A 26,605-nucleotide genomic window follows, 5' to 3' on the forward strand; every position below is an offset into this window, starting at 1 on the left:
AGAGGTGATCTCCAATATCCGAGAGGCTCCTTTTTCTTTCATAGATCAAGTTCATCATCCCTGTGATAGTCTTGGTTTTCTAGACAATAAAGTCTCCTCTTGCAGTACTGGACTGCTGCTGTTTTAGGGTACATTTCCTAAGCTTAATGTCAAATTCTGCCCCTTGATGCACGTGTGCACATTGACCTTAAATTAGTGGTCTGGCGATGTACAAGTACCGTAGTCCTATATTCATATAGGAAATGTTCCTTCACAATACTGATGTTCTTGAAATATGGAAAGGCCAATGCCACCTATATCCGCTACACCTTTTGCTGCTTCCAGCATTGGCCCAGTCTCAGGTTTGACAGCTTTCTGGAAGGTCACGGTACAATATCTATGATCATTTAGCGAAATTTTAAACAAAAGAGCTACCCCGGGTTTGTTTTTGTTTTGTAGATCTGCTTTTAAAATGAAGGTGTCTGAGATTGTGTTCACTTAAAATTTACCTCTCTTCTGATGGCAATTCCAGCTCCCCCACCCCCATCCCGTTTTTCTTTCCACTTTATATTCACATATATCTTGAGTAGAGAAATTGACCTTGTGCATGTATACAGAACCAGCGAAACTTCTTGGGACAGGTATTATAACAAGTTTATTGCCATTTTATTTATGGTAACATGCACAATGATGTTGCCCTTAAACCCCTTCCCTTAGCCCCCTATTTTTAAAAGAAAGCAAGTGACTTACCTGCCTCCTTCAAAACGACTGATGAGATCGGACACTTTTCTGGGTTTTTCTTTTGAGACACAAGAAGCAGAGGTAGGTGTGACTTCCTCCATTCTTGTTCGTGCAGTAGGTAAAGCTTTACACGTAGGGGTTTGGTGTGCAGTGGATAAAAAGGAATTCTGCAGATGTACTGGCTTTGGAGGCACTGTAAGAAAACACACATTAGCTATTGCTTTGCATTGCTAAACTGAAGACAGACAAAAAGACACTAGGAATGCCAAAAAAGGTTCCTTGAGTTCCCCTAAATGTAATAATTCTCTTACCAATTTATATTAGATGTCAGCATTTACTGCATGCTGTAAAAAAGTTACTATATAGAAGCTAGTCAACATGCTACTTTAACAAACTTATAAAGTTGCTTTATAGAATCTACTGCAGTCAAAAGGAAAGCAGTTTTGATCCACATAACCAGTGCTGTTACCCAAAGCAAGAACTAGCTGCAATGAAGAGCACAGGAATTATTCCAGTTACCTTTCCCCAGCGGAGGCTAAATAAAGTACTGACCAAAACTTTGGTGTATTCTCTCACCTCCTCCCCTCTCCAACACCCAAACACCCTCCATACTCGGGTATTACAGGGGCTTTGCTTCAGGAAAGTTTCAGTTCTTGTTGTCCGGTACCAAAAGACACTGCCTTGAGCAACAGGGCTAAGATCTGGCTCAGACTATATTGGTGCGATCAGGTGCAGCTGTATTTTCACTGGACCTGAGCCCTTTTACACTGGCTGACAGTATTCTCTTATGAGCTAATTTAGTTTTATATAAGCCTTTTATACATACCAATTGTTCAACATACACAATACAAGGTAAAACAGAAACAATCATTTGGATATGAACAAAAATCCAGCAAGTCTCTCGCTTTGATCACTCCCTTTCCATAACACCAGAAGAAGGATAAGCTTTGCAGCACATCCAGAAAGTTTGGGGAATGGGAAAGTCAGGCGCTGGCAGACCGATGGGTGAGTGAGTTCCCAAGTCAGGGGTCCTTTTCGCTTTCTATAATTTGCCTCAAATCCTAGCTTTCTGAACTCCTCCCCACCATCTCCAGCTCTAAAAGTTTACACTCCCTTCTCCCACCAAAATATTTGCTTACTGTGTCCAGAAATCGTTCACTCCTCATCCCTATAATAGCGAAGGGTTTCTTGAACTGTCAGGGGTTATACAGCCATAGCCAAAAGGCAAAAGGCCAAGCTGCATGAGCAGCACTGCCATTCAGAGTTGCAGCTGCTGGTGGTTTCCAAACTAATCTCACCTCTATCAGAAACCACCATTCACCACATCTGAGTGGCAGCTCTTCCACTGTGGCCTGACACTGCTTCCTGCAATCATTTCAGAACAGCAAAACTGCTTCTGCATGGCAAGGAAAGTGGCAGAGGGAGAAACAAAAATCGTATGAAACAAGTCCCCAAAGATTAGTTGTAGGGAGGTGAAAGAATGTAAGAAATGGAAAAGGAAAAAATTTAATTACACACACAGCACAAATAAGCTACTACTTGGGAGTCAAAAGAGCAGCCACTTTAGTGGAAGAATGGTTCATGAAGCAATAAAGATAAACAGTTACTAAAAGCTGGTACACATTCAATAAAATAAGACTCCCACCAAGGGTGGCAAGGAGATGGCACTAGCACAGGATATGTGCACCATCCCCAGCTAAGAAGAGTAAGCATTCTAGAAGCTACTGATGTGGGGTACCATACAGGGTTGAAAGCCAGACAATTCCCTAGATGCACCAACACTTGATTTTGCATGTATTATGCTTCAGTATCAGACTTTTAAGTTGCAATTATTCACACATTTACCAAAGAGGAAGAGGGACTCCAAGTTTGGGGAAGACTGAAGAGTTAGCTCAAATTACTATAGTTTGGCTGAAGGACAACTAAGACTGGAGGTCAAACAGTGTGCAGTGATTTAAATGATGGAGAAGGCAATAGTTTAAGGCCGTTTACAAGACATAGCTAGGCAGCTAGGAGAGGAAGATCTTGTGTGTCCACTCCCTCTACCCCACCTCTCCCAGAAAAAAAATCAAAATTTACTACTAGAACAGGTCCTGGAACAGTTACTCACAGATAGCAGTTTAAGTCCAATCATCCAAAATGTCAAGACCATGTTGATCAAAATAGTTGCATATATACACCATATTGTCAGGAACTACCCCAGCCTCTCTCATCTCTACTTTGCATTCACATATGGGAGGAAATAGTGAATTTTGCCTTGAATCAAGAACTTCACTTCCAAATAGTAGCTTCAATGACAGCTTCAGTATAAATAGGGGCGTATGAGTCACTTTACAGATTAAATAGCCAGATCCCTTTCCCAAAGGGTTTATAACTTCAAATCAGACCAGCATCAAAGGATGATAAATGAAATGATAGTACAAAAGAGTAGAGGAGGAAGAGTCATCATAGTAAGAAATGAGAAATTTCTCAGTTACCTTTGGCTATTAACATTTTAATTCATTAACACATTAATTTATGTCTGTGATTCAGGATATAGAGACTGGACTAAGAATGAAGAAGAGGTGATCCACACTTGAAGGGTAACTCAACATGTAATATTTTTTAATGATTGCATTATAACCCAAGTACTATTTTCCTGGCCAGTATTTTGTACAATGAGAGGCTTTATCAGATAAATTAAATACATTTGTTTCATCCAGCTGCTTGCTGCTGGGAAGCCCTGTTCTCTCTCTCATTCACCCTTCTCTCATGCAGCTCTCAGAAGGACTGGCAGATCTAGGCCACTGAGCATCAGATAATTGTCAGCACTGAATAGCTAGCTGGCTGGCTGAACACACAAAGGTAACGAGACAGCTAAAAAAAAATATCAGACAGCCTGACTGGGAAGAAGCAGGACACATCTGAGGGTGGGCATTCCAATTTCCCTGGAGGAAGAGATGAAAGGAAAAGAGGAGTTTGGATGGATTTAAAACCAGAATTACAATGATGTTAAACACCCTTTCTTGTGATGCATTTTGTGCTCTGCACAACTGTAGAAAATCAGTTTGATAAATAATTAATAAAGTGAAAATTCATAAAAGTTGATGGTGTTAACGGTATTTATGTTGTGTTCAACAAAAACAAGCTATGCGTGTTTGGCACAGAAAGCTTTTTCATTGAGCCCTACTTCCATTTGGGGACAAAAATCAGTTTGTAGATCCTTCTTAAACTGACCATGGCAAGAGGTGGTCAGACTTCCTTCTAGTTGATAGCAATAATAGCTAGACAAAATCCTAGCTCCACTACAATTGGCAAACAGGAGGACGATCTTAGCCAACTAGGACAATCACAGTATGTTAGAAAAACTGGTCAACCTGAAGATATTAAGTTTTGAGTGACAGAACACATGAGAAATGGGACCAGACAGCCACACTAGTCCCATTAAATCAATTTGTTTTTATCTTGCCTCCATGCTTGCTCTACCACCTTCAAGTAAACTTTCAAATGAATCTAGTTAGGTGCCACAGAGCAGAGTCGGGCAATAATTTTTGACAAAGGGCCACTCCAAGATTTTGGAAAGTGGTCGAGGGCTGCACTCTTCCAGGATATTAATGGAGGAATTCCAGGGTCTGGGATGGAGGCTGAGAGCAGAAGGGAGTTTGGGATAAAGGATTGGGGTGCAGGAGGGAGAACGGGGTCTGGGAGGGAGCTTGGGTGAAAGAGGTAGTTGTGACCTAGAGCAGGGAACTAGGTAGGGTTGCCAGGTGTCCGGATTTGAACTGGAGTCCAATATTTGAGCTTTCTCTTCGGGAAACAAATTGAGAAAAGTATAAATGAGAAAAATATAAATGTCTGGTATTTTCTAAATAAGATGTAATGTAGATTGTGATGTAATGTCAAGTGTGTCTGGTATTTTTGTTGAAACCATCTGGCAACCTTGGAACTGGGATGAAGGATTTAAGGATGTGACCTAGGGTAGGAAGGGATTGTGATCTGGGGCAGGAGATTGGGGTGCCAGATTTGGAAGGGGGTTGGTTTGGGCGTAGGAGGGGGCAGAGAGTTTGGGAATATAGAGGGGAGCAGAGCATGGGGGAAGAAAGCTGAAGTGTCAGAGGCAGACTCTGGCTGGGAGGTGCTTACCAGCAGAAACTTGAGGCAGACCATCTGCTGCCGGCTGCTCCATGCGGCTCCGCTCTGGGCATGGGGGGGGGGGGGGGGGGACGAGCAGGGAGGGAGAAGGCTTCCTATACTGCCCTTGCTCCCAGCAAAAATGCTCAGCTCCTATTGGCTAGAAACTGAAAGACTGGCCAATGGAAGCTAAGAGATTTTGCTGGGGGAGGGGGCAGGAACAGCATGAGAAGTCTCCATCCTCTCTCCCCAGCCATCCAAAATGGAGAACAGTGGGCTTTTTAAAGCGAGTGCTGTTCTCTGCCTTAAGGGTTCCAGCAAGGCAGCCACGGGATGGATCCAGTGGCTTGGTGGGTTGGACCTGGCCTGCTGACAGCCTCTTGCCCATCCCTGCCACAGAGCCTCTGTAGGAAAAAGGCATGAAGATAACAGCTTGGATCCAGGAAAGGAGGAAAATCACTCCAGTCTATTCTATTCTAGATAGGTTCCTAAATCATGCTAATCATCTTTGTATCTAAGCAACTTTCAGTAGTGCATTACACAATGTGACTAACGTCTGACACAGGTCGCTGCTCTTATTCTCTATCCAGTTAAAAGACCCGTGAACTATATAAAGGTTGGACTTAACATGTCATGAGCATACTTGTTTGGAGCTGAATCTGTGCTGACCCTACAATGATAAGGAAACCCCTTGCATGGGGTTTTGAAGGATGAACTCTGATAGCCATGCTTGTAGGTTCTTCTATTGTTTTTAAAGTGTTTTCTCCATCCTATTTTAGTATAAGAAAAAAAAAGATTTGCACAGGAACAACTGCCTGGTAACTCACAATTGTGGGCTCTCACACCTATCAGTCTCTGAAGAGAAGGCAAGAGAAGCTTGCTTAGGCAGGCTGTCTTGTACTGAGAATAACTGGGAAGGGAGGCAACTGAAAATCACTAAGTATCAACAGCTGTGAAACGAACCTACTTAGACAGGAAAAGCACAAGAAAAAAGTCTCAATCGTCTGCTTAGGAAAAAGATAGAGGAAAGACTGGGGAAAATGCATTTTTCAACAGCTGTAGAAAAACTGGTTGGTTGAGCTACGTAGAGAAAGGCAGCTAAGAACCAGGGACCAGATAAAAGCAGAGCCAGTACATTTGCTGTGTTCTAACGAGCAGCAGCAGAATAGCCCAAGTTTACAGAATCCTGAAGCCAACTCCAGAAACAAACAGGAAAGAGGCTGACAGAAGCAGCAACTGTATTCTGTCCAAACCAAAGTACGTCACTGCAACAGGAGTGGTGGACAGCCCAAATGCCAAAACAGGAGACGTTGCTGCTGGAAAATGGGTGCATCTGGAAACTCAGCAGCTTGAAGAATAACAGCAACAGAGAGAGAGAGCAGATGGGGGAGGGGAGGGAGGTGTTGCAGCATCAGAGAAGACAGAGATGGAAGGCCAGTGTCAGCACAAGGGAAAGGACAAGAAGGGGGTACTCTCCACTTAAAATGGAGACTATTCCAGATGGACAGAAAAGACATCCCAAGCTTGAGGCAGGGAGACTGACAGAATATGAGTCTATAGGTAGAGCCAGTCCCCAGGTACTTGGCCTGGTGGGTGTTGGAAAGCAGGCTTTTTCTGTCCATGGCCTTCGCGTATAGCCCATCCTGCTACACAAGGCCCCTCACAGAAAACCCAGACTGTGAGATATTCAGAGAAGCATAGGAAGCACAATGCAGCTTTCTGTAAAACGGGATTTGGCCTTGTAGGCATCATAGAACAGGGAGGTGAGCATGAAAAAAATAGAACACAAGTTGCAAGAGATAAATAAGACTCTCTTGACCAGTCCTTGAAAGCAGGGAGGTAGGCATAGGGAGATAAGACGCAACTGCCATGCACACTAACCATGCCCACACCCAGCACTATCCACGGGGCCATCAGGCAGGTATCATGAGAAATCCTATAGGGCAGTATTTCACGTTACCTCATTACCAGCCTATCAGGCCCGGCCAAGGAACTAACCCTAATAAGGTACCGGATATCAGGTTATGTTATAAACGACCCTCAACCCCTTTGTTCGAAGAAGGTTCCGTGTATTGAGGGCACGTATCTTTTTTTGCCCGGCTAAAGGATTGATCACCCTAAGGCTGCCTTCCTACCCTTCGAGTCAAATATAGGGGTGCACGAGTCCTGAGCATGCTTCGAGTTCTAACGTATCTTTGTGTTGTTATCGTTGCTGGATTTGTAAGTATTGCTTAAATGTATTAGTTATTGGTTTAATTAATAGTTATATTGTGTTAATTTCACTGTGTATTTCTGTGAAGAGTATCTAAGTTCTGTTAACCACACTGTGTAAATCGTATAATTTTGTGTTGTGTAGTAGTGTTGTATTTAGGTTAAGTGTAAGTGTTAGAAATAGAAGTCCAAGAGTTGTTAAGTTGTAAAAGTAAATTTATGACTATGGTTATTTTAGGGCAGCTGGTGGAGTTAGAGGGGCTGGCTTTAGACAGAGTTTTTATTATCATTATATTGTCTTTGTTTTTGTATTTTTGTTAAGCAAATTAGAGACAGTGATTTAATATAAGTAAATTGTAATCTAGGAATTGTAATCAGTTAGGTATAGTTGTGTTCAAGTTTTCTATCCTGTAAAAGCATTAGGCAATTGTTAGTTAAAAAGACCATTTTTTAATTGTTAGTTTTGATAAAAGAATCATTCCACTTAATAAAGATCATTTGTTTTACACCATCATCCAGTAGTTTTCACTAGGTAATCGGCTTTAACCCTTGAGGCTTCCACCACATCACCGAACCAAGGTGTAACAGTGGGAAGCATACACTCACAATTGCTTCCTTGCTCTAGGGAAGGGGGTGACATGGATATGTGCCTAAAGATTGTTGCAATAGGATATGAATGGAATAAGATAAGGAAGGAAGACATATGGAACCTATTGTCTGGGATGGTGGTCTTGGACATTGTTACCCTTATGGGTAGGGTGGCCTGCAAATACTATAACTGTAACAGAGCTTTACTGCAAAAGTTTAAAGTGACACCAAAACTTTTAGGAAAAGGTTCCAGGGAGTTCAGGAAAAAGGGGCCTATGAGGTTTCTACTCAAATTAAGGGATATGTAACCAATGGGTAACTGGCTGTGGAACAAAAACAATCAGTGAGGCCTATGAATTAATGGGTATAGAATGATTCTATAATATCTGCCATGCCAACCTGAAAACACGTTAACAGACAGCAACACTAGAGAGGTTATGATGGCTGGAAAACTGGCAGGCCAGGATATGGATACTTTCTCTGTCAAAACCAGGGCGACTAACAGGGACAGAATGGGATCAGAACACAGGGACTGAACCCAAGCTGAGACCCACACTCAATGGGGGAGGGGGACACGACAACTCACTTCCCAGAAGCTCTGGGATGAGTAAGGAAACAAGGGATGTGCCATGTGTGGCCAGAAGGGTCACCTTGCCCAAAAAATACCAGTGATGTTTACTGAGTCCTATTGGGGTGGTGAAAGGCCAGCTGTAACCCAGCCTCAGAGCTAACTGTGCGACAATCATTCCACAAACATTGGATTGGTTCCCAAGAGACACAGGAGTGGGAAGCAGAGGTGCAGGGTGCTGCAGCGCTCCCAGATATTGGGTATACTAGTTCCACGCCCCTGCTGCCCATGATCCTGGCTGCTGGCCCCATGCCTCTGTGGTCTGTGGGCTCTACTACTGGCCTCCTGCTTGGCCCCACTCAGCCCTGCTGCCAACCCCCAGTTTGGCCATGCCACCAGTCACTTGGCCCTCAGTCCTGGGGTCCCAGCTGGCTGCCAGTCTTGTGCCTGGGGCTCCATCTCTAGGCTTTTCATGTGGGGTCCCAGCTGCTGACCCCAGCTCTAGGGGCAGAGACCAGGGGGCATAGCGTCTATATGCAGCTCAGCACCCTCACTCCAAAATCTCTTTGAGTGCCACCACCAAGAGAGCTTGGACTCCTGCAAAGATGAATTTCGGTCTTAATTGGGAATACAGGCAGTCCCCGGGTTAAGTACAAGATAGGGACTGTAGGTTTGTTCTTAAGTTGAATCTGTATGTAAGTCGGAACTGGCATCCAGATTCAGCCGCTGCTGAAACTGACCGCCAGTTCTGACTTACATACAGAATCAACTTAAGAACCCCAAGCTTCCCCAAGTCAGCTGCTGCTGAAACTGATCAGCGCTGATTCCAGGAAGCCTGGGGCAGAGCAACTCTGCCTTGGGCTTCCTGGAGTCAGCGCTGGTCAGTTTCAGCAGCGGCTGACTTGGGGACGCCTGGGGCAGAGCAGCTGGGGTGCTGCTGGGTTGCTCCAGTAGCACCGCTCCTCGGCGCTACTGGACCAACCCAGCAGCACCCCAGCTGCTCTGCCCCAGGCGTCCTGATTCAGCCACTGCTGAAACTGACCAGCAGCGGCTGAATCAGGACCTGGGGCAGAGCAACTGGGGTGCTGCCGGGTTGGTCCAGTAGTGCCCAGAGTGGCGCTGCCCCCAGCTGCTCTGCTCCAGGGTCCAAAGCAAAAGCCTGGTCTGCTGGGGGGGGGGGGCACACTAGCCGCGCCCCCCCCCCCCCAGCAGACCAGGGACACCGGGAGCAGAGCCGCAGCGGCAGCGGGGTGCCGTGCCTCTGAGGCTTTGCTCTGGCAAAGTCTCAGAGGTGCGGGACCCCCCGCGGCTGCGGCTTCAGTCCCGGTGCCTGTGGTCTGCTGGGGACGGTCCCCAGCAGACCACAGGCACCGGGACTGAAGCCGCAACAGCGGCGGGTTCCCGCGCTTCTGAGGCTTTGCTCTGGCAAAGCCTCAGAAGCGCGGGAACCCGCCCGGTGCCCCTGGTCAGCTGGAGACGGTCTCCAGCAGACCAGGGGCACCAGAGCAGCTTACGAACGGGGCTTTCTCGCCCCGGAGCTCGCAGGTAGCAATCCGCTACCTCAACCTCTGGGGCGAGAAAGCCCCGTTCGTAAGTGCGGATCCGACGTAAGTCGGGGACTGCCTGTATTCTTTTTTGCCAGAGGTGTGCCATGTTATACACCCTGGAGCTTTAGATCTTTTAGTTCCCCTGGGCCCAACTCATTCAGAATCTTGACAATGAGGACAGAGACCTATAACTTTATTTGAAATGCTATGGAGAACCAGCATATAGAGCTGAGAACAGGTTTCATGTGGCTCACCATAGCCTGGATAACTGAGGAGATGCGCTGCAGTGTTGGGCATTAGCTGGAGTTTCCTATTCAATGAAGGTTTAATGCTGCAAGATTGTAGTCCAGCTGAGCGCATGTATCGCTAAGGCCAGCTTTTTGACCACCAGGTTGACACAAAAAGTCTCCTCATCAACCTGGAGAGGCTCAAAAGGTTTACTCACAGATGCTGAACCTAAATTATAGTTAGAACATCCTTCAGAACTACAGGTGTACAGACATCTCTTTGTAAAATAGCTTACCAAAAGTGCAGTAAATGAACTTTATTTATTTGCCACTAACAGAACTTGAATTTCATTAGGTATGAAATAAGAACTCATGTGTGATACATCACACAACTGGAGGAACATTAGCATCCAACAAACAGTGTGTCTTGTTTATAACATTCTGTGAGATTATGATGAAGCTAGGCCCACTCTAGGGTTCAGACATATCCATAGTGGGGGCTAATTTCAAACTATCATGTTTCATCTCTGGATTATTAGAGAACTTTGTGAACGTTATCCACGCGATCCATGCATGGGTCATCCCCAAGCAGGTGGTGACACGTAAGCCGCCATATTTTTCATCTGACAACGTGCAGGCACCAGATGGTACTGAATGTGCCTGCCTGCTTCCTTTACAGTATAGACAGTTATGAGCACCTCAGGAACATGCTTAAGTCCCTCCACTGGCTTCCAGTCAGTTCCAGAAACCAGTTTAGGGCCTTCCTCCCCTACTTCCCTCCACTCAATTTTCAAAGCAAAAAGGATTCTAAGCTCAAAAACATTACAGATCGAATTTGTGATCTATGAATTGTTGAGCCAACATATTGCTGAAGGGAGCCCTGAGGAATAAAGAGGGCAGTTGACAGGAAAGTGGACAGTGGAGATCCCATAGTAAGTAGATATAAGCTGTATCCATTTGAGTTAAGTTACTAACATAGTTCAAATTGCGTAGCTTAGCTCAACCTCTCCCCGTAGTATAGATCGACCCTTTGACACACTATCATGTGTTCTGCTTAAAAACACTAGGAAATAATATAACCAAAATTGAGGGGAAAGAATTTTAAATTGGATCCTGTTCAGCAATGTGTTCACTTGCTCTGGCTGCATCAGCGCTGGTATGTAATGAATTATGAGCTTCCAAAGATTTAAACTTCTTTTCAGACAGAGACCAAGTAATTGCACTGAACAAAAGCAGGTTCAGGGTCCAAGGTTATTTTCAAATTTGAATCATGGGTAATATGTACAACTATGGTCATTCTACACTTACAAAGCTGATGAATTAAACATACACACTTCGCTTTATTTCTGTTACATCTATCGCAAATTTTGCTAGGCTAGCAGAATGTCATTTAGCGATTAATCTATTAACAGCAAAGAAACTGGCACAGCAATTCACGTCTGTTATCCTATTTCCTTTCATCACAGATATTTAAGGTTGGCAAGACTAAAGCAACCTCCCAAAAAGTAATTTTTGAAAACCATTTCCTGCTAGCACTGTAAACTAAAACTACAATGCTGTTAAAATCCAGCTTCTCCACAGAGCACACCCAACCATTTCAGACACTTGGATTGCTTTGGTTTATGTGGCTACACCTCATTCCATTCCTCATGTCTGTCTGCTTGGTTTATGAACAGAAACGCCCAATACAAAATGCTTGATAATTTTGTTATCCTGAATGCACTCAGAGAAGTAGAGAGGGAGATGCACAATGCAGACCCTGAACACACCAAGTCCTAAACTACTTACAATAGCTTTATTGCTTTTTTAGTTTGCAAATCTGCACAATATTGCTGGATGTGGCCCTATCTGGAAGAGGTTCTTTTGAGATGAACATCGGATTCATGGCTAGGAGGAAGCAATATGAATAGCAAAACTAGCTGAATTTTTCATGTTCACTGCTATCCAATAGAGAAATAACCTTACAATTTACAATACATTACTACAAATTGGTGTTTTAAAATAAATCAGACAATTTTTATGGATTTCCTACTTCTCTTCATCTATTAACCTTTTAAGTGTTTTAGTTCTTATGGATTAAAACTTATTTTTCCGTTTAGCTTGGATTAAATTACAACAGGACATTCAGGCAACACATAAAGGCTACCAAGCTGAGCAATGTTTATACATGACCTTCACTATAAACAAGATTATTTTACCATGGGTTTTATGTACAGATAGATCAGCTTTAATTTGCTTATGTTTCTGGAATAGTCCAATACTTACCCTCTACACCCACTGCCTTTTTCCATCCCTTAAATGCAAGATGAAGTAATATTTACAAAAGGTGCCAGAGTGACACCTCTAGACAGTAAATGCCTCATTTATACACAGTATAGGCAACGACAATGCTAGTTTCCACCATACCAGCAATGTACCTCAAACTAACCTGTAGAGGAATTCTCTTAGGAAGACAGGATCAGTGTCCATACTTTCTGTGGAGTATGAGGCCTTGTTTACAAGCAACTCCAGATAGGTTAACTGCATAACTGGAGTCAATGTACCTTAACTCTACCTTTAGAGCCTTCTCCACAGCTGAAGAGAGGAGTATCAGCATTGACAGGGGTACCCTCAGCATTCAGTATAGTGGATTTTTACTAGACCTGCTAAATCATACTCCAGAAGATCAACCACCGCAGTGCTATCTTCTCGGAAGTGAAAATGTGGCCTGAGCTGAAGGTCACTAAGCATGAGAAAAAATGCAGTCTTAAAAGACAAAAATTTTTTTTAGAAGGACAACATTTTTAGATTTCAATGACTTTTGGTCACTAGCACCCTCAGCTAAATGTTAAATCAGTGACCTCAAGGTGAAAAGTTCCACATCCCACAACTTCATTCCTAGCGCTGAGATTTTTGTCTGCCATGGTAACATATACAGGCCGTCTTATGTCGGATCAGACTTATGTCGGATCCGCACTTACGAACGGGGCTTTTCTCGCTACTGCGTCCTCTGGGGCGAGAAAAGCTGCTCCGGGTCTCCCTGGTGTGCTGGGGGGGGACTCCCCAGCGCAGCAGGGAGACCCGAGCAAAGCCGCACAGGCGGCAGACCCCGCTGCCCGTGCAGCTTTGCTCCTTTGCCCCGGAGCAAAGCCGCAGAGGTGGCGAGGTCCCCCGCCTCTGCGGCTTTACTCCTGTCTCTCTGCTGTGCTGGGAGGGGGGGGGGGGGGGAGACACAGCTAGTGCACATATGTAAACATATGGGTATGTGCTTACCATCTGATGGATTATTGGCTTCAGTACCTTTTTGACTGAGCTATAATTCTCTGGGCTGTCCTTATTCCCCCTTTCTGAGATAGGTACTATATTTGTCCTTTTCCCGTCATCTAGAGTCTCTCCTGTCCTCCATGGAGTTCTGAGACAATGGCTCGGATTTCTCTTCAGACAGTTCCTTCTGTATTTGGTCAGGCCCTGCTGATCTCTAACTTGTTTAAGTAATTCTTAACTTGCTCTCTCATTTTAGCCTCAGAGCCTACCCCATTTACACTGATGTTCACTATATTAATTACCAGATCACTAATTTTTCTGGTAAAAACTGAAACAGAAAGGACAATTTACCCATTGCTGCATTTTCTGTCACCGTCTTCCTCTCCTTATTAACTAATGGGCCCACCCCTGTTCTTAGGTCTTCCTCTTGCTTCTCATGCATTTGTAATATGTTTTCTTGTTACCCTTTAGCTATTTTTAGAAGGCAAATCAAGGAGAACACGTGATTGGTAAGAGTAAGTAAAATATACTTCCTCCATTCAACATGCACATTTGCATAACAAAAAATAAAGACTAAAACCTTCAATATAAAGTTTCTCTCTCTCTCCAAACCACCTCACTATAAACAGGTCCCCCATTTCTGCTAGAATCTGAAATTCCCCCCTAACTTCTCCTACTCACTTGAGCTGTCTACCTCACCATCTTGTTTAGGGGCAAGGAATCTTTTTTGGGTCAGGACCCACTGACCCACAGAAAAATCCATTCCGGGGAGAGAGGGGGGAGAGTCAGACACACTAGTGTGCTTATGTACCCCAGCTCCGCAGTGGAGTGGCAGGGGAAGCCCTGAGCCTCGGGAGCTGGTTCCAGGCAAGCCAGGGGCTGGATCCGGCCCTGGGGTTCCCCACCCTGATCTAGCGCAAATATAGGATCAAAGCCTTCCAGCTTAGGGATGCAGGACTCCTTTCACAAACTAGCAACACACTCAGGGAGCTTTGCAATGCGAAATGGCATCAAACCATAGCTCAGCAGGCCTGACACACCCATTGCTCCAATTCACCGTTGCCACAATCTGTAGCCAAAAGGTATTGCATAAGGTATCATGCAAACTGGTAACATGCTGTACCTAAATCCATTGTTTTGCTATCTTGACTGCCTCCAGTGAAAGTTACACAAGATGAGACCAAGAACAATGACAGACATTTTACAGGCTGAACATCCCTGGTCCAGAACTCTTGGAACCCAGCCAGTTTCGAAACAGGGAAAATCAATATCACCCCCTCTGTTCCAGGCTGCTGCTTTTGCCCCTTAGGCTCCGTTCTTCCCTACGTCAGCAATACTTCTGGCCCCAGCCAGCCAGTTTTTCTGTGCGAGTGCTGCTGTCCCGCAGCACCCACAGGCTCATCGACAATGCCAGACCAGGAAAGTCCAAATTACAGAAGCTCAACCTGAATTTGTAAGTTGAACAAAGGTGAGCAAGTGCAGGAAGGTGACCAAATAATTTCGAAGGGGAATGGAGGCTGCATTCCCAGGAAGCCTGCCTACCTATTGAAACAGGGTTAATGAACTTTGGAAAGACAATACAAAAGCAAGACACTATTTTGTGATCGATCCATCAGTAGATAGGCACATGGGGCCAGAGCTCTTGTGATCTGAGAAAGATGATCTTTCAGGTATGGGGGCCCACATCTCTGGGAACTAATGCAGTGAAAAACCTGCTAGAAACACAGATTATAATTTGCGGAAGTTATATTTTAGTCACTAGAAAGCACATTCTGTTTTACTTTAACCATATGTGTGTCTTGTCTTACTTGTTATCACTTAAATACCTGCTTTATGTTAATTAACTTCTTCTTCTTTATGAGACAGTCTCAGTATTGAGTATCAAAATGAAGGATAAAACTCTCAGTCCAACTTCTGTCTTTTAGCGAATATACCCCGCACCCGAATATACCCTGCAGTTTTTGCAGTTGGAGTAAAAAAATCTTGTATACCCCACGCAAAAGTATAACCCGCAGGGCATACAAGACTTTTTTTCAAACTGTGCGGGGGGGAAGGGGGGGAAAGGAGAGGCTTCTATGGGTCCGGGGTGGGGGAGGAGAGAGAGGGATTAACCACCCTCCGGATGGAGGAGCACTCACCTCCCCTGGGTCCCGCGTGGCCGCACAACCTCCAGGCGGGGGAATGAGAGTGCTCCCCTGCCCCTTCTGCGGCTGCGCAGATGCCAGCCTCCAGGTGGGGGAGCGCTCATCCCCCGGTTCCTGCGCAAGAGCACTCCCTCTGCCCCTTCCTGCGGCTATGCAGGAACCGGGAGATGAGCGCTTCCCCCTCCCCTTCCTGCGGCTGCGCAGCTTCTAGCCTCCGGAGTGCTCATCCCCCGGTTCCTGCGCAGTCGCAGGAAGGGGCAGGGGGAGTGCTCTTGCGCAGGAACCGGGGGATGAGCGCTCCCCCACCTGGAGGCTGTGCAGCAGGGGAACAGGCGGGGGAGCACTCACCAACAGGTGAGTAAAAAAAACAACGTATACCCCGCACCCGAGTATACCCCGCGGGGGTACAAGGTTTGTAAAAACAAATATAACCCGCGTATTATATTCGCTAAAATACGGTAAGAGGCTGGCATGTTTTCTGTCTCTCTGGAGGCAGGGAACTCAATAACTCCTGAAAGGGGGCAGCAAAAGAGACTCTACACTGCAGAAGGGAGGATGCACTGAGAACTCAGGAACTGAAGTGCACTCATTGTTACCTGCACAGCAGAAGTCTGACCCAATCTCAAGGAGTTTGCTGACAAAGCAGACACACTGGTAGCTCAGGAAACCGACTTGCAGTTTAGCAGCAGCAGAGCTTACCCCGACTGAATCAGAATAGTAACACACAGTGGGGTCTCAGCTCTGGGTGACCTATGCAAGGCATTACAGAGTGATACTTCTGGTATAATAGAAACAAGGGTCATAGTTTGAAAGAATACACTCTTATCTCAACCTACCAATCGCTCTTTGGGCCAGACAAGAAACTAAAACACTATTTGCATATCCGCATAAGGAAGCCAGTAGGCCCATGGGGTCAGATGGAATACTTGTGTTTATCTATATTTCTTCATTTGCAGCAGTACAAACCTTCTCTCTGACAGCCATTTTCTAGTAAAATACTGCTTTGCAAAAACCACATGGTCAAAGTAATATGCACAATTTCATGGTTGCTCTTTTATGCTGGTATCTTCACTGGATCAGAAGGGGAACACAGAGATTGAGCTTTTCCTTCAACAAATTGGACAATTAGCTGCAGAACAGAGAATTTGTATCAGGCTTACCTTGTGGCTTTGGACTTGAAGCTGAACGTGGGGACTGCTTAACTGGCACGTTTCCATTTATTCCCTGAGCTGCTTCATTGCATACGTTCTTCTGCTGGACTAGTCTGGTTGTGCTATTTGCTGAGCAAGACTTAGTTACGAGGCTCTTTGGACACGTGCTGCTGCCTGCAGGGGAGGAGAAAAAGAAAATGAATAATGCATAGTATAGCAGAGTTATAACACTCTACCAAGTATGTTCTGACATTTCACCTCCACACAGAAAGCTCTGAATGATTTTGTGGCAGCCATGGGTACTGGGTTTCACACTTGCAGTTACTGCTGAATATAAATGTCTATAAATAGAATCATCTTACATGGGTGTTCTTTCCTAGTAACATGAACAATACTGTCTAGTTTTAAAAATCTTGTCACATTAAGAGAGCTTCCCAAAAGCTTTCAGATCTATCAATATTTTGTTAATTATATTATGTATACAAATAGTGACCAAATATTTCCCTTTTCACTGTATTGGTTTTGCAAAAACAACACACTGAGCTACCTAGATTGACAAATAGTTGCTTCAATGAAGACTACTGTGGACATCTAACTACAGCTAACAGCTTTTCCATACGATCACCCATGCAGTGATAATGGGTTAGGTACATAAAGAAGGAATCTGAAAATGGCCCTCTCTCATTCAACTATATTTTGTTATTTCATTCTCCAAGCATTCTATTATAATTTCTGCTAGGATTCTCCAAAGATGATATGATTTATGCCAACAAGCACAAAAGTATGTTATCTTCTTTGTCTAAAGAAAGCTTGATGCAATTCCAGATCGAGACTGTAATTTCCAATGTGTTTTAATTTTCCAACGTGTGAGCTAGTAAGAGATTAAGAAATTTAATTTTAATTTTCTTCTTAACTCTATGAACACAATCCTGCATAATTCATCTGACATTTAGTTTTAATTAAGTGTCTCATTCAGTTCTTAGCTTCTCATTCCTTTTTTGAAAACTAAAAGCAACAAGGTAACAGGAGTCATTCTACAAATACCCCTACTACCACAAGCAAAGACTTGTGGCCTTTCTTATTGATATCTGTAGCACAGTATTAAAGAAATCTCAACAACAGGAGATCACATTGTATGTGTGGCATCATATGTAGTACTCTTAACACAATATTATCCACCCTTTCCAAATCTCAATTTCCATTACAGTATTTCATGCCCAACTGTTTCTACAATTCCTAATTTAAAAACAGAAAAATAAAATATCAGATCTGAAAATGTTGAAAGTTTAACTAAGTAAGAGTCTTTAGTGAGCTCAGTGGGAGCTGCCAGGTGCTCAGAATTTTGAAAACACAAGCAGATGGTTTCAATGTAGCTTTATCAATCTTAGTTACAAGGATTTTATGTTTGAAAATTTTGACCACAGTTTCTTAAACCCCAAATGCGAAGTAATAAGAGACAATGTCTACCATAAAAGATTTCTAGAGTCATTTTCACTGCAAAGTTGATTGTTAATAAGTCACTTATGATTTAAATATACGTACAAGGAACAAACATCCCATCAAGGAGCTTATTTTATGTATGGGCTATACTACGTTCAGGGTTCCTGTCAAGTGAACAATTTATTACTCAAAATAAAGAAATATTTGTTTTGTTTACATCACCATATTTGCTGGAGATATTTTCAATTTCTAAATAATTTTTACGTTTCAAACTTATTGTACCATTTTCTTCAAAAGCACAGGAACTACCTGTTACAAAACACAGTTTATCCTACCATGGTTAGTAGATTGTGTTTAGCACCCCAGAACTTGAATTGAAGGAGTGAGAGGAAACCTTGCCATAAGAATCCTATTACTATGTTTATCAATCATTCTCTGGGGACATATAATGTATAAAACACAAAGGAACTATGAGTTCTGGCTTCAAACCAGTATCTTAAAACAAATTTAATTAAGCATGGAAGGCAACAGAAGTGCTATAGGTGGGACCTCCCTGGTCCAGGCACTCTGGGGACCTGAGCAGTCCCAAACAACAGAGTTTGCTGGACCAGGGGAGGTCAAGCCTCCTCTCCCAGCTGTTGGGCCTGCTCCCCACCACAGGCCCTCTGCCCCCAGCCCTGCCAGGGCTGCACTTCCCTCCCACAGCTGGGGATATGCTCCCCACTGCACTCACTCTGGCTGTGGCTGTGCTCTTTGCCACTGACCTGAGCTGCACTCCTGGGCTCCATTCCGGATTGCGCTCCTAGATGCCAGCCCCACTGCCTCTGGCCTGGGCAGGGCTATGCTCCCAACTAAGCTGGTCCCAGCCAGGGTTTTGCTGGGAGCTACCCTGACCCCACTGCCTCCAGTTGGGCAGGACTGTGCTTCCTGTGGTACTGGCCCTGCTGCCATTGGGGCTGTGCTCCCGGACAAAGCTGTGCTCCCTGTCCCCAGCCCCAGCCGACCCCATGCTACCCACACCAGCCCAGCTCCTGACCCTGGATAGCTGGGGTGCTCTGGTCCAGCAATATCTGTGGTCCTTCCAGATAACAGATGTTCCCAGACTGGAGAGTCCCAGATTTTTAGAGGTTCAATCTGTACTTATAATCCTATCAGGCATGAAAGAAATAGAACATATTGCAAAAAAGCAGCAGCAGATTTGCACTGCTATTGTTTTCATAGTATCATAGAACTGGAAGGAACCCTGAGAGGTAACCAAGTCCAGTCCTCTGCCCCCATGGCAGGACCAAGCACCATCTAGATCAGTGGTCCCCAACGTTTTGGGGCTGCCGGGCGCCTGGGGGCAGGGCTGCTCACAGGCCGCACGCCCAGGGCCGGCACGTGCCGCGACCCCAGGTAGGGGCTGCCCAGGCGCCGTGCGCCGAGGGCCAGCACCAGCATGTGCTGCAACCCCAGGGCAGGAGTCACCCATGCGCGTGGGGCTGGCACCTGCTGCACGCCCGGGGGCGGGCCAGCCCAGATTGCTCGGCGGACACACATAAATGGCCCGGCGGGTGCCATTGCATCCACGGGCACCGCACTGAGGACCACTGATCTAGATCTAGATCAGTGGTTCCCAAACTTTTCAGCATCACGCCCCCTTTTTGATTTTTGAGAAACCCTCATGCCCCACATCCCCAAAATAGCAGCAAAACGTGTTGAGAAAAAAAGAAGGGAACTGAGCAGGGCAACAAAATTTGATGGGGAAGGGGCTGAGTCGCCTCACGCTACCCCTGGAATTTCTTCACGCCCCCCCAGTTTGGGAATCCATGGTCTAGATCATCCTTAACAGATGTCTGTTCCAACTTGTTCTTAATATCTCCAATTATGGCAATTCCACAACCTCCCTGGGCAATTTATTCCAGTGCTTAACCACCCTGACAGTTAGGAAGTTTTTCCTAATGTCCAACCTAAACCTCCCTTGCTGCAGTTTAAGCCCATTGCTTCTTGTCCTACCCTCAAAGGCCAAGGAGAATAATTTTTCTCCTTCCTCCTTGTAATATCCTTTTAGATACTTGAAAGCTGCTATCATGTCCTCTCTCAGTCCTCTCTTTACCAAACTAAACAAACCCAATTCTTTCATTCAGTCTTCCGTCATAGGTCATGTTTTCTAGATCTTTAAATATTTGTGTTGCTCTTCTCTGCACCTTCTCCAATTTCTCCACATTCTCCAATTTCTCCACATCTTTCCTGAAATATTGTGTCCAGGAATGGACACAATACTCCTAATCAGTGCAGAGTAGAGGGGAAGAATTACTTCTTGTGTCTTGATAAAAACACTTCTGTTACTGCATCCCTGAGTCATGTTTGCTTTCTTTTGCAACAGTGTCACACTGTTGACTCGTATTTAGCTTGTGGTCCACTGACCCCTACATCCCTTTTTGTAGTCCTCCTTTCCATTCTATACATGTGAAACTGATTGTTCCTTCCTAAGTGGAGTACTTTGCATTTGTCCTTATTAAACCTCATCCTGTCTACCTCAGCCCATTTCTCTAGTTTGTGCAGATTATTTTGAATTTTGACCCTATCCTCCAGAGGACTTGCAACTCCTCCCAGCTTGGTATTATCTGCAAACTTTATAAGTGTATTCTCTAGATAATCATCTAAATCATTAAAGATGATATTTAACAGAACGGGCCCCAAAACTGATCCCTGTGGAACCCCACTTGTTATACCCATTGATAACTTCTCTCTGAGAGCAGTTATCCACCCAGTTATGCACCCACCTTGTAGTAATCTCATCTACCTTGTGTTTTCCTAGTTTATTGATAAGAAGGTTGTGCAAGACTGTTAAATATTGTATTGATGTCTAGGTATACCATGTCTACCACTTCCATCTTATCCACAAGGCTTGTTACCCTATCAAAGAAAGCTATCACTTTGGTCTGATATTTGTTCTTGACAATCCATGTTGGCTGTTTATCATCACATTATTATCTTTCATATGTTTACAGATGGATTCTTTATTTATTTGCTCCATGAGCTTTCCTGGCACAGAACTTAAGCTGACCGATCTGTGGTTTCCTGGGTTGTCCTTATTTCCCTTTTCATAGATGGGCACTATTTTTGCCCTTTTCCATTCTTCTGGAATCTCTCCCATCTGCCATGACTTTTCAAAGATGATGGCTCTAATGGCTCAGATACCTCCATAATCAGCTTGCGTACTGAAGTTTTCAACTTGAGAATACTAAACATCTGCCCATTTGTTCTCTGTATTGATTATTTGCAAATCTTGAATGACATTTTCAGAATTTCAATTGTGTACCAACACAATGCTAGCTAGTTACTTGCAGGGTATTACTACAGTAATAACTGTGGGGATGGTAAAACCAATACACCGGGGGAAGGAAGAGAACAATATTTGAAAAATGCCACTGGAATATACAAGAATGAGATACTATGAAAGAAATAATGGAAAAAAAAATCAACAGGAAGGAGCGTTAGGCAACAAACAGAATGAGTATCCAGTCACCTTTTTACGTATAATCTACAGTGAGGTTAGAAGAAATCCTCCATCTGTTCTAAGACTGGGAGAAGCAGTATCTAGTTTTCCGGAAAATGTTAATTAGGAACATAGTGTCATATTTCATCTGCCACTGTTAGAAGTGCCAACAACAACGACGAAGAACTGATCTGCATTTGCACAAAATGAAAAAAATAGTTTGGCACAGTGGCAATCCTCAGTTTGTGATTCTGTAGGCCATAGAAAGATGGAACAAGATCATTAGAGTATCAGATTTTTTATTTTCTATTCTGTTCAGAACACCTAGGTATCTCAAACAGCATTTTATGTTTGCTGCCCTAGTGAGCCTATGCTTGGTTATTCATACTGGACTGTAACTGGATGCAGTCACAGAAGACCCCTTGGGGTGCTTCCCCAAGTCCTGACAAAGCCACTGACACTTACCTCCTTACTCTCTGGGGATTCGCACCACCCTGTCCTGCTGGGCCAGCTCACCTGGTCTCCCTCAGCCAAGGCACAGAGCTGAGATCACCATCCCCTTTCTCTCTCCTCCTCCCGCCAGGAGCAATACAGACACTGAAAGTCTTCAGGTCCCAGGAAGAGGTAGCCTCCAGGGAAACCACTGCCTAAATGGCATCAAACTTAAATAAATCCTTTAGGCAAGCCCCCTTTAACACTGAAAGAGGGAATGTACACACTGATTGCTCCCACAGGTAACACTTTTTTACACTGGGCTTGATAGTAAATAAAAGTGATTTTATTAAATACTAGCAGTAGGATTTAAGTGGTTACAAGTAAAAACAGGCAGAGCAAAGTAGATTACCAATTTAAAATAAACACATACCTAGTTCTAACACTTATTAGACACTTACCCTAAAACTGTTCTTATTCCAGCTAAGCCTTCAAAACAAGGACATTTCTTTCCCCCCCTGGAGTCTTTGGTTCATTCTCCTGGGAATCACATGCCAGACAAAGAGCTGAAAGACTTTGCATCTTTAATAGACGCTCTTTCAGGTGAGAATTTTGTTGTATATTCTCACCTCCCATGGAAAAATTACCTGGTCAGCACCAACTAGTTAGGGTGTCTACACTAGCTCGTTAGTTCGAGCTATGTAGGCAAATGAGGGCAACCAGAGTTGCAAATGAAGCCTGGGATTTAAATGTCCCGGGCTTCATTTGCATGTTCCCATGCACCGCCATTTTTAAATCCCCCTTAGTCCAAAATTCGTGCCCGCGGCTACACGCGGCACGGAGCAGATAGTTCAAATTAGAGATCCTCAGGAGTAACGGTAGTTCGAATTGGGATCTCTAATTCGAACTACCTACTCTATGCCGCGTGTAGCCGTGAGCACGGAGTCAGGACTAAGGGGGATTTAAAAATGGCAGTGCTTGTGAACATGCAAATGAAGCCCAGGATATTTAAATCCCGGGCTTCATCTGCAACTCCAGTTGCCCTCATTTGCCTACTTAGCTCAAACTAATGAGCTAGTGTAGACATACCCTTTGGGAGGTCGCATCACTTCATAAGATCAGCCACTGTTAAGACTTAAAAGAACAAAAGGGTCTGGTTTACAGGTGATCCCCCTAGACATTGAGGGAAACATGCTTGTTGGCTTTCATTTGCACATTTAAAACCAAAAGCCATTTCATACATCATATCTGTAACTTTACACACACACGAGAGATACATACACCAAAATCAGATCTACAAATCCATCCGACTCAGACATTAAAATTGATTGGTCATATGAGGTATTTTGCCCAAAGCACCTTCAAGTTGTGCATTTTTGTATCCAAGTCAATTTCATAAAGCATGGACAGGGGTGTGTGAAACTGTCACATATTCATAGTGGACCAAAACAGAAACATGTTTTTGGGTGCAGTCTAAGGCCATTGGGACACACAGACTTACTCAATCATAAATGAAAGCAAAACAGTTAAGTGTTTTCAGGAGGCAGAACTATTACAGTCTCAATGTCAGTGTAAGAATACAGAATTTTTTTTTTAAATATCTCATTAGTGATTAAGGAATTCACAACATGCACATTTTCCGGCCCACATTAAATGTGGTTTCTCACTGTCATGGTGCCAAACTAATTCAAGTGATATACTCTAATTAACTCTTACCTAATTTTTTTTTCCCCACACATCACAAAATGAGAAAGACAGTCTTATTATCTGACTACTCAAGACCTTTATTAAATGTTACTTTCTGCTTTGCAGGGCAATTTCACTCAGGCTGAAACCTGGGAGAAAACTAGTCCAAAAGATAAAACAAAAGAAAAAACTGCAGATACACTGAAAGGCCAACACATTTTAGAATAAAACTGTTTGTTTCAAAGCACTTTCCTTTGGAGCTGCATGTTCTCATTACTCAATAATCTTGATTTCTGAGGTATCCTGCAGTTTTGATGGCTATCATTTGCAATAAAAAATTCAGGTTGCTTATCAAAAGATTGTACTATTGCAAAAGCTTTTCAACTAGTTAACCTGGATTTGCTTTTGGAAAGGGCAAGTATTGGACAGGAAAGAGAGCGGATTGATTTCTGATCCATGGGACTGAGCTTATTAAAGCACATGGAAGGTGTCAGTATCCTGCTCCAGTTCTACCACTGCTAGGGAGTGCAGTAAGGGTGCGTGTAGACTACATGGCTCCGTCGACGGAGCCATGTACATGAGTGTACTCGGCAAAGGGAAATGAAGCGGCGATTTAAATAATCGCCGCTTCATTTACACCAAAATGGCCGCCGTGCTGTGCCGATCAGCTGTTTGGCGAGGCATAAAGGATCTGACGACACAGGGTTCTGGGATAGGCTGATCCCCGTCTAGACTACCGTGTTGTGCCAACAAACAGCTGATCAGCACAGCGTGGCGGCCATTTTGATGTAAATGAAGCAGTGATTATTTAAATCACCGCTTCATTTCCCTTTGCCGAGTACACTCATCTACATGGCTCCGTCGACGGATCCATATAGTCTAGACACACCCTAAGTGGTTAAAGATTGGCTCTGGAAGGCACAAGCCTTTCCCCAAAAGGTATCATTCAGTAGAGAGATCTGCGGTAAGAAAATCCAGTAACCCAGAACAAGACACAGAACATTAAGCAGAGTGGGGAACCTCAGGCTTAAGGGCTAGATGTAGCTCCTGGCTTGCCTGGATATGGCATCCGAGGCTCAAGTGCCTCTAGCACTAGGGAGTATGTGCTGGCGCTCCAACCCTCCTGCTGCCCCACCACAGGGCTGGAGCACACAATCTACTAGGCTAGGCCCCCATAGGCTCTGGTGTGAGGGGAATGTGGAGAGTGTCTGTCTTTCTCCGTCTCAGACGGGGCCACATCAGTGAGGGTTTGTTTGTTTGGTTTGTTTGTTTGGGTTTTTTTGTGCACGCTTTTCACTTGTGCACAGCCCATGACTGATTTTTTGGCAAGTCAGCGGCCCCCCAACCCAAAAGAGGTTCCCTACCCCGACAAAGTATTCAACGTTACCACATGTTCACATTAAATGAGAAAGTGTGATCTAGAAAGGAGCAAGAGCCAGGATATTTAAAAAAAAAAAAAAAGCAATATGCATATCGACAGGGCTCAACAAATAATGCAATCTACTCACCTGTGGCGAGTAGATTGCAACCCAGAAGAGCCGGGTTAGGGCGATCTGTGCATGCGCAGATCACTGGACAGTGCGGCTGGCGAGCCCTGCATATTTAAGTGTATCAGCGTGGACACTCCAAAAGCAAGTTTCCCCATCAGTAAGTGGGAACTTTTCAAAAGTCCTGCCTAACTTCCTATCTGCCAGATGTAGTTACTGAACATTGCTTGCCTAACTTTGTGAGACACACATACATTTGGATGAAAAAGTGGTAGGATCATTTTCTTCTCCATAATGCAATTAACAGGAATGCATGTTTCCTAAAACATTAGGAGGCTGATTTGAGAAGAGCCATCAGTTCAGACTCGCATCTTCAGTGCAACTTTGTGAATACAGAAGAACCTGATCTAATTTACAAATCTGATTTACCAGCACAAGATAGACAAGTCAATTTCATCAGCCACAACACTGCATGTGCAAGAAAGGAGGATGCTTCCAGATTTGGGGGAATAAGGGTACGTATATTTGCTCCAACTTCGATAAGAACAGATTTGTTCCTATATCCACATCTAGGGTTCACATAAGCCCTCGAAGTGAGGACAATTTAATGGAAGCCACAGAATTTCTAATGATTTTGGAATGAAACCATGGGGAAAAAACCCAAACATTTCAAGCACCTTTGATACAAAATCCAGGAAAAATCAACATCAACTCATGACCAGTAATTCTCAGAACCAAACAGGACTACTTCAGGTTTAACTGTACCAGAAAACTAATTAAAACTCAAGGGGTGAGGCAGAGAATATACTAGAATACATAGCTGGAGTTGCTTAACTTAAGCCAAATTTGATGGCATCCCCAGAGTGGGAGGCCGACAGGAGCAAATGATCCTGGTGGCTTCACCTTATCCTTGCGACTGCTGTTTTGAGGGCTGAAGCTGCCTTCACCGGTCAATTTACAGGTCTTAACTAGATCTGCTAAGTCGAATACCAGAAGGTCGATCTTCAGCGCAGCGAGTGAAGACATGCCCTCAGAGCTGGGCCAAAATCTGTTGACTTGCCTTCAAACTGACTACGCATTTGTCTTTTGAAAAAATTGTCAGTTGCAGACAAACTGTAAACACTTTGCAGGGTTTGTTCACATGGTTATTCTGTTTTGCACAGGAGTTCTGAGGTTAACTGTTAAGGTGGTGTTTGCGGTGGTGAGCCACTGATGAAATCCTGCAGGCAGACAATGACGTTATCAATAAGAGAAAAGCAACCATCTGGGGAGAGCTACACTACAGTGGAAATCTATCAGGGAGGGGGAGTAACATTGTAGTGTAAACAGATCCTCCATGAATGGAAGTTTCTGTTGACGCAGATGCTCCCCCACAGTGGCTCGGCTGATCAAAGAATTCTTCCACTGGCCTATTTGTATCTACACTGGGTGTTGTGGCAGCCTAACTTCCCTGTACAGATTGTGACTTCCATATCTTTGAGGGATGTAGCTAAGGCTATGATGATTTCACAGTCCCTTTCCCCCAATGCTTTATGAAACTGACTTATGAATACAAATATGCATAACTCAA

General features: G+C 44.2%; 1 protein-coding gene across 8 annotated transcripts in view; it reads right to left on the reverse strand.

Annotated features, from left to right (window-relative positions):
* Window positions 1–26,605, reverse strand: part of FGD4 (FYVE, RhoGEF and PH domain containing 4) — a 183,259-nt gene that overhangs the window by 52,707 nt on the left and 103,947 nt on the right. For all 8 annotated transcript variants that reach the window (XM_006114387.4, XM_075940356.1, XM_075940334.1 and 5 more), the window contains exons 2-3: window positions 16,519–16,683; window positions 730–913 (exon numbers count right to left, since the gene is read on the reverse strand). In XM_006114387.4, the coding sequence (XP_006114449.2) occupies window positions 730–913; window positions 16,519–16,683 (349 nt within the window). The remainder of the gene's footprint in view (window positions 1–729; window positions 914–16,518; window positions 16,684–26,605) is intronic.

The sequence above is a fragment of the Pelodiscus sinensis genome, chromosome 1, assembly GCF_049634645.1.
Source record: "Pelodiscus sinensis isolate JC-2024 chromosome 1, ASM4963464v1, whole genome shotgun sequence".
In the NCBI taxonomy this organism is placed as follows: Eukaryota; Metazoa; Chordata; order Testudines; family Trionychidae; genus Pelodiscus; species Pelodiscus sinensis.